The sequence below is a fragment of the Orycteropus afer genome, unplaced genomic scaffold (genome assembly GCF_000298275.1).
Source record: "Orycteropus afer afer isolate SDZICR_OR568_19922 unplaced genomic scaffold, OryAfe1.0 scaffold00006, whole genome shotgun sequence".
NCBI classification, from domain to species: domain Eukaryota; kingdom Metazoa; phylum Chordata; class Mammalia; order Tubulidentata; family Orycteropodidae; genus Orycteropus; species Orycteropus afer.
This window is the reverse complement of record NW_006921593.1, coordinates 12,537,014-12,545,726: the sequence shown is the minus strand read 5'-3', so window position 1 is coordinate 12,545,726 and position 8,713 is coordinate 12,537,014. Positions and strand designations below refer to the sequence as shown.

At 57.5% G+C, this 8,713-nt stretch overlaps 1 protein-coding gene across 1 annotated transcript in view; it reads right to left on the bottom strand.

The window, feature by feature from the left end:
• Positions 1-8,713, bottom strand: part of TNRC18 (trinucleotide repeat containing 18) — a 91,405-nt gene that overhangs the window by 77,623 nt on the left and 5,069 nt on the right. Inside the window, exon 5 of the mRNA XM_042781140.1 lies at positions 8,096-8,708. Coding sequence (XP_042637074.1) covers positions 8,096-8,708 — 613 coding nt within the window. The remainder of the gene's footprint in view (positions 1-8,095; positions 8,709-8,713) is intronic.

The window sequence follows — 8,713 nt, the reverse complement described above, 5'->3', positions numbered from 1 at the left end:
AGCGCCCCTAGAGGACAGAGTGGAACTGCCCACAGGGTCTCCAAGGCTGTCAGTCTTCACAGAAGCAGACTGCCTCATCTTTCTCCAGCAGTGGGTTCAAACTGCTCACCTGTTGGTTAGCAGCTGAATGCTTTAACCACTGCACTATCAGAGCTCCTGTGCTCTATAAACTTTCACCCAAATCACAAAAAAATTATTAAAAAAAAAAAAGTAAACCTAAGCACATGTTCGACGTGGGTGGTCACAGCCCTGGACAACATGTACTTCATTCCTGTCGCTGACCTGGGCACTGAACCCTAAGCACCGCCTCTCAGCTGTCATGACAATCCCTGTGCCCATTGTACAAATGTTCCCATGCTAGCTTGTCCCGCTGCAAATTCTGGGGGGCTTCCCACCCCCCTCACAGGCAGAGAAGGGGGTCCCCAAGTCCCTATCCTAGCACACAGCTGGTTATACTAAAGGATGACCGAACCGGGAGGGTATGGGGGTAGGGGCTACCCTCACCACAGTCTCTCCTCATCCCTGTCACCCACCCTAAGCCCGCCCTGGCCCTGCTGTACCCAGTACACCGGTACCCATGGTGGCAGCCTCTGTCAAGACAGACAAGGGCACAGGAGCCAGCAGGAGATGGCGGCAGCGAGTCTTCCCTAAGAGAAACCGTTTGCCGTCTCCCTAAGCCTCCACACGCTGTGGCTGAACCAGAAATCCGGTGCCACAAGGCCAATGCCGCTCATGGTGCCCCCGACAGTCAGGGCAGAACTGTCCTCCATGGAGTTTCCAGTGGCCAAGTTCTCAGAAGGTACCCAGGCCTTTCCGTGAGGCACCTCTGGGCGGGAACCTCCAATCCCGTGGTTGGCTGCTGAGCACGTTCACCGTGCCGCACAGGGACTCCTGCAACGGAACGCTCTGCACGTGCTCCCGCTCAAGGAGCAGAAGGGGGGCGGGGCGGAAGGCAGAGCAGCACCACCCCCAGTCAGTCACAGCAAGTCCACCGGGGGCACCTTGGAAGACGGGCCTGGCTTCTGAAAACTCAGCCGTGAATACCTCCTCACCTCCTTCAAGCAGGACCTCCCATGCCCAGCGCTGAAAGGAGCTCTGTCCACGGGGAGACTGAGGCCTGGCCAGACGGGGCATGGAGGGTCATGCGGGGTCCACAGCACGTACTGGGGAATTGCAAGGTGTGTGCTCAGCCCCGCTCTCTGGGGGAACCAGCCCCTCAGGCCACCCCCCACGGAAAGCCCGAGGTTCAGCCACCGAGGAGGAGGCACCTGACTGGTGGCACCTGTGGCAGGGCCACCCTCACGCCCACTGGGTCACCCTGGAGCCTGAGACAAGCTCTGGGCGTGATGCTTCAAGAGCCCAGGAAGAGGCAGGCACGCTCGGTTCTCACCAGACCAGACCCCGCTCAGCTCCCCGGGCCAGCACCACCCACAGCCTCAGGGGGGTCCCCACCCGCCATCAGAGCCCAGAAACCTGCTGGCATGCAGCCTGTTGTAGGGGTCCCCCTAATGCAGAGCCCCACCACCCCAGGCTCACGGGCCAGAGCCCCAGGCCTCTCCCCACAAAGTCCACTGGTCTCTGGAAGAAGCCCCATCGCCCTGTCTCACCCCTGCTGGCAGCTGGGCTCTGGTGCCACCCGTGGCATTTCATATCCCAGTCCCCCAGACCCTGCTCACACCCGCCCCTCCTGGGGAGCCCATACCCCCTCTTCAGGCCACCCCAGCCATCTCCCCTGCTCTCTGACTCACTCACACGTGCCCTCTCCTCACCTCAGGGCCACACACATCCTGCTCCCCACCCAGACTGCCCTTCCCTGGCCCACTCCCTTCCCCCACCAGGGCCCGGCTGAAATGCCACCTCCTCCAAGAGGCCCTCCCTGACCACCTCTCCTCTCTCAAGCTCCCTCACAGCTCTGACCACAATTGTTCATCGTCTAACTTCTCCGTCAGACTGTGCACTGTTCTGGGCAAGGATCACGTCTCTACCGTCTGTGGCTGCCTACACCCACTCCCCGTGTAGTGGTTGCCATGGAGAGGGGTCCAACAAACACAAGGAAGTCAGATGAATGGGTAGATGAATGAATCAATGAATGGACTCACTATGGCTATCTGGGCGAGGAGTGACCAGGCAGAGAGACCAGCAGGGAGCCAGCAGGGAGCCAGCGGGGGAAGGAACTGTGGGAGGGAACATGGTTTATAGCGCTTCAAGGTGAAAAGGGAAGCCAGGGCAGAGAATGGCAGGAACTGAGCCCTCCGTGGCTGAGTGAACAGGAGGGGCCATCTTCTTTCTGGCCTGAGTTCCAGGACAGGCTGGAGTTACACATTGACTGGCATCCCCCAAAATCACATCGTGTACATCCTGGCCCCTATACTCATGGATGCGACCCCGTTTGGGAACAGGGTTTTTTCTGTTGGGTCAGGGAGGCCCCATCGTGCAGGGAATGCCTTAAGCCGCTCAACTCTGGATATGAGAGCAGACTGAGCATGGGGGGCAGGCAGATACCGTCTGCAGAGGATGGAGGTCGACCAGGAATCCCAGGACGGCCAGCTGAGCCAAGGGCCGTCCCCCAGAGCCCACAGAGAGCGCCCCCTAGAGCTGGGACCGACGGACACTGTCTGTCCACCAGGACCACCAGCCAGAGAAGCTGAGACCCAGAGCCCACACCCCCGAGTTTGGACCTCCAGCCTCCTGACCTGTGAGAGAACAAATCCTTCCTTTAAACCCACTCACTCGTGGTGTTTGTCATGGCAGTCCTAGACTAGGACAGCTGGGGACCACGTAAGGTCCCCCAAAATCCCTCAGGGAGCCCCCAGCTCCTCCAGGAAGCAGGCCTGCAGAGCAGAGAGTCAGTGTCCCGAGGGTCTGGAGACACGTCCTGGCCCTGGGCCCCTGCCCCACCCCCGGCACGCACATGGATTCCACGGCCCGCACTGTCCTCCCCACCCCTCACGCCTTCACTCGCCCCACAGTCATCATTCCTCATGCCCAGCTTCTAGACGGGGAAACCGAGGCACGTCTGTCCAGGCCTCATGATGGACAAGCAGGCGACGTGCCTGGGGCTGTCTCCTTGACCCCCACGGGACCCCCACTCAGAACGCCTTCACAGGGCAGCATCACTCTCAGGATCTGTCCACAGAACTGCTCAGCACCCCCACCCCACCCAGGGCCCCCCACTGTTCCCTGGGGTGACCGCAGCCTGTCCATGTGTCACGCACTCCGCATCCCGGCCGTTAAGCCCGAGCTCAGGCTGAGGCCTGGTTGCCGTAGCAACCCCATCCCAAGCTCCTCACCAGACTTGATGACTGCCTGCCCGGCACTGTCCGGAGGCCTGTGGCAACAGCCGAGTGGCCAAGCCCCTCAACACCACTGCTCAGCACCCGCCCTGTGTGCAGGCCGGGCGGGGGATCGCCTCCCGGCCCCTCCTCCCCAGATCTGGCTCCCAAGCTGCCCCACGGCAAGAGGACGGGCAACGGAAAGAGAAGGGAGGTGCGCTCAGCCCCACCTCTGCAGCCAGGTGACGTTGGGCATGTCATTTCGCCTGCGTAGGCTCAGTTTCCCCATCTGTCAAGCTACAATGGCAGGTCCTCCTTGGCAGGGCCGTGGAGAGACTATAGTGGCCAATTCATGTCACACAAGAGTCCTCACGGTGGTGTCTGCACACAGGGAAGGCAGCCACATGGCACCAGCTGCTGTGAGGATGAGCTTCTCAGACTCGGGAACACTGATGTTGGGGGCTCACAGATGTAGATAATGGCCCGTCCTGAGCCAAAACCCCTCTGAAGCCAAAGCCAGACACAGCCCGTGCAGGGTCCACACAGCACGTCTCTGGAAGCAGGACCTAGGGCTCACACACATGGTCCGAGTCCTAGGACCTCCATGGAAGTGTATGGCCTGACGTTCACTGAGCACCCACAATGCACCCCTCAGGCAGCTGCCATCATGCCAGCGAGGGGCCCTCCCTGCTCACTGGCCAACAGCCCCTGGGCAGTGCAGACAGCCAATGCATCTGGCTGCTAACCAAGGGTTGGAGAGTCGAGACCACCCAGGGCACCTCGGAACAAAGACCTGGTCATCTCCGTCCAAAAAAATCAGTCACTGAAAACGCTGCGGGAACAGTCCCACAAGGACGCGCGTGGGGGGCCGGGAGTCAGAACCGACTTGATGGCAACTGGTTTCAAAGGTGAGAACTCGGGCCCAGAGGGCTTAGCTGGAGGGAAAGGGGAGAGCCAGGCTGTGAGCTCACGACCTAAGGAGGCAGAGGTTCAAACAAAGCAAGGAAGACGTGACAGCAGGGACTCAGACAAATTCGTCTACACCAGCGCTCACTGCAGCACAACTCACAACAGCCAAGAGGTGGGCACCGGCCAAGCCAGCAGCAAACATGTGGATTCACAAAACGTGGTACAACCACACAACTGGGTATTCCTCTGCCATGAATAACACACGCCATGACACGGATGGGCCTTGGAAACAGGATGTTGAGTGGAATAAGCCAGACACCAAAGGACCGTCACCGTATGATCCCGCGTACATGAACCAGACGAGGCCAGGCACAGACAGAAAAGCAGGAACTGGGTCAGGGACTGAAGGGGACAGTCACTTAAGGGGCACTGGGTTTCTGCTTGGTGGGAGGGAAAGTTTCAGAAATGGACAGCGAGGGTGGCTGTGTAACACTGCCAGTGCAATTAATGTGACTAAATTACGTTCTTATGAATGCTTACACCAGCGAGTTCTGTTGGGGGTACTCTACCTACAAGGAAAATTTTCTTTAAAAAAAAAAAAAAAGGATGCTTGACAGGATGGACAGAAGACCGTGGGGTGGACGACACCCACTGGGCTGGCGGTAATCCCCGCAACACACGTGCGGCAATGCCCGCAACACACGTGCGATAATACCCGCAACACACATGCAGACGTGTGGGGCACCTAACTTCTCCCCCACAAGGTTGTTCAGCATAGGGGCTGGGCTGCCCCGAGAAGAAACCACCACTTTTTAACGGATTTTCACTTTTGTTTTTTAAGGAGAACGAATCCAGCCACCTGCCTTCCTACCTCTCAGCCGTCAGCTCCAACAGAAGACAGTCGCAGACAAGTCCCGGGGTATCTCATCCCCAAATCCACTCATGACGGTCTCTGTCACACTCACAACCCTGCAGACACAGGGCCCCTGAGCACTGGCAGGTGCACCGGCCCCTGGACTGGCCCTCAGAGCCACACGTCCCCAACAGGAGGGCCACACCCGCATCGCCTACCCGCATCCACACAGCGATGACCGCAGGTCCAGGGACAGGAACCCGCAAGAAGGAGCCACCCACTGCTGGAGACCTCTGTGCTAGCAGGAGGGGCTCCCCCCCCAAGCCGCCATCAAACCCAAGGGCTGCTGCCACTCCTTCCAACCCTCACGTGAGCCTCCAGGTCAGAAGGCTTAGGACTTCCCTGGCTCCAGGGCTCTGCACAGAGCAATGAGCTCATGCAGTCATTCAACAAACACTGTGCGCTCCCCCCACTCTGATCCACACATGCTGGACAAAGACAATCCGAAGACAGAGGACCCCCTAGCCAAAGATCCAGGGCTGCTCCCGGGACACGGGCATCCAGAACTCAGCTGGGGACGGTGTCAATGTTTAACAGTTTCCCCCTTTTGATCAAGTTTCTTCTATAGACAGTGTCAATGGCAGCTCCCAAGGGACATGGAAGACTGGGACGGAAGGAAAAGGAGACACTGATCAGCGGGAACAGAGAGGGCGGGAAGAGGGGACAGCTTGAGCAAAGTGCATCTCAGGGGAGGGCCAGGCACGAGGCGTGGGTGAAATGTCCCAAGTTAGAACACGGCCCAGCCTCTGGAGCCTACCCCCAGCGCAGGGGCACCAAGAGGCAGTGAGCTGTAAGCAGGGCAACAGGGGGGTCCTTAGAAAGAGCCTGTGCAGCCTGTGGGAAAGCGTGGGCATCTCAGGGGCATCAGCTAGGGACACGACTGAGGGTCTAGGAGGCGGCTGTGATGGAACACAGCAGTGCCCATTCACTGGGGACCAAGGACGACACTCAGGAGGTCAGCTTGGATAAGCACAGCCAAGGGAGTGACAGGGACCAGGCGATGGCACCTGGGGATACCTAAGCAGCTGCCGGAGGTAAGGCCTGCGAGGCACAGCGGGGGGGCCAGGCCCGAGCCCCCAGCCAAGAGGGTGAGCTGGAGGCGGCTGGGAGCAGAAGAATCACAGAGAGGCTGCTGAGCACGGAGCACTCAGGGCTCCGCCTTCCACGGGCAGCACCCCGAGTCTGCCCACCACACGCCACAAACAACTGAACACAGCCTGGGCAGCGGGGCCGGCTTCAGGCCCCGAAGCCCAAGACAACCAAGTGCCCAGTTCTAACATCACAAACACAGGCGCCCCAAAATCCCAGGAGGGACAGAGAAAGGTCCCACAGCCAGTCGCAAAACATGCTCCTTCCCGGTTAACCCAACAAAGCCTGACAACAACGATGTAAGGACAATTCTGAGGGATGTGAACCGAAACCGAGGCGAGAGCGTAAAATCCCTAACGACTTCAGAGGGCACGCTGGACGTGAAGATCCACAGCGCAAATCACGGCGAGCCTCCCCCACGCACAGCGGGATCGGGTCCGTGCGAGCCAGAGTCGTCTCATTCATCTTCATAAGCAGCTTGCCAGGCCTTTCTTCCTGGTCTTACTGTGGAAGCACCCGTGAAACCTGTTCACCATCACAGCAATCACAAGTCTCCACTGACAGGTCATGGCCACACACAAGATGGGCTGGCTGGGAATTGTACCCAGGTCTTGTACATGGAAGGCAAGAATTCTACCAGTGCCACCTATAAGATTATTGGAACAACAGCAAACTACCAGAACCTCTGTTTAAAGCCTCTCTCACTCACTTATGCAATTATCAAACACCTACAACGTGGCAGTTATACACACACACAAAACAAAGTCACTGCCATCGAGTCGATTCCGACTCATAGCTACTCCCACTGGGTTTCTGAGGTGGTATCTCTACAGAAGTAGATTTCTCCAACTTCCTTCCGCACAGCGGCTGGTGGGTTTGAACCACCAACCTTCTGGTCAGCAGTTCAATGCCTTAGGCACTGCACCACCAGAGCTCTGTGCTAGGTATGGAGACACTGAAATCTGCAACACACCGTTCTCTCCTCAAGATTTTAAAAATGTCAGCCTTAATACTAGTCTATTCCTAGAAACCTATTCTTAGAAAATGACTCCATATACCGTAAAAGCACAACGTACAAGAATATTCAAGGCTCGTTACGAGGAAACAAAACTTCCAAGAAGGGAAACCAAAATGCCCACCAGGGGGATGGTTAGCTCAGGGAGACAAGTTTCGGGAAAGACATAACAGTGCTCGGGGTGTCGGGAAAACAGAATTTTCCTCCTTTTCTATACTTAACTTCCTGTATTTCCCACATGCCTAATGGCAAAAGCCATAAAGTTTGAATAGCAAAGTGGAACAGAAGACAAATGGAGCTGGGGAGACAGAAGAATAGGGGGTCCAAGAAAGAGATGAGTGGTGTGGCACCAGGAGAAAGGCAGCAATTAAAACCAAAGGGCTCCCATTATTGAATGTTTTGATCTAAGATTCTATAGAAGAAACTTGATCAAAAGGGGGAAACTGTAAAACTTTCATGGCATCCAAACTTTCTGGAGCCACTGAGGCTAGATGGAACCCCTGAAACTATTGCTCTGAAACAGATAATCTTTAAACCTTAAACCAAAAATCTCCTGCAGTCTTCTTTAAACCAAACAACAACTAAACTTAATTTAATTAGTAAAGACTGCCTGTCTTGAACACTGTGTTCTTTTAAGATCTACCTACACCGGACCCAAGTGACAACAGCAACCCCTAAAGAACACAAAAGAAACTCAGGAGGCAGTGAGTTTAGTTAATGGGGGAGGGACAATTTGGAAAAGGAGGGTGAGAAGGTTGCTAGATTGGAAAATGTAACTAACATCACTCAATAGTACATGCAGAAAATCAAACAGGTGTATGTTTTTCATTTTAACAAGAAAAAAAACACATTATTTAAAAAGCAGAAGGGAAGGGAAGGAGTGGAGACAGAGCCTACCTTTAACGCTGCTCAGGGACAGGGTGCGCTCCTGGTCCCCCAGACCAGGCCCTAGTCGGCCACTCCCTCCACTGTCCTTTTGCCGGGCCACCGCCACGGCGATGCCCACGGGTGGATGCCGCACCTCGGCCTCGCCCTGCGTTCCAGAGCCCTCACGTCCGAAGGCCTTGGCGCTCTCGGGCCTCTCGGGGTCCCGCTTCAGCTGCCGCCCGCTGCCCCCTGCAGGGCCTCCGGGGTGCTGGAGACGGCCCTGCGCGCGCGGGGCTCCTCCCGTGGTCGGCGCTGGCTCCGGCTTCATGGTGCCCAGTCCTCCAAAAGGGCTCTTCTTGCCACAGCCGCCAGGGCGCACGGCCACGGCCTCGCGGGGGAAACTGCCACTGTACTTGATGAGGCTCTGCATGGCCGAAGCCTCTCCGGGGCCATGGGCCACGGGGTGCATGTCCGCGCTCGGCCGTCCGCAAGCCCCTGCGCGGGGCACCGCGCCTCCGGGGTCCAGGTACGCCTTCTTGGAGGCGGCGGCAGCCGCGGCCTCCTCCTCGGCGCGGCTGGCCTGGTGGTGCTGCGCAGCCAGCACCGCCATCTGTGTGGTGGCAAAGTTGCCCAGCTCAAAGGGCTTCC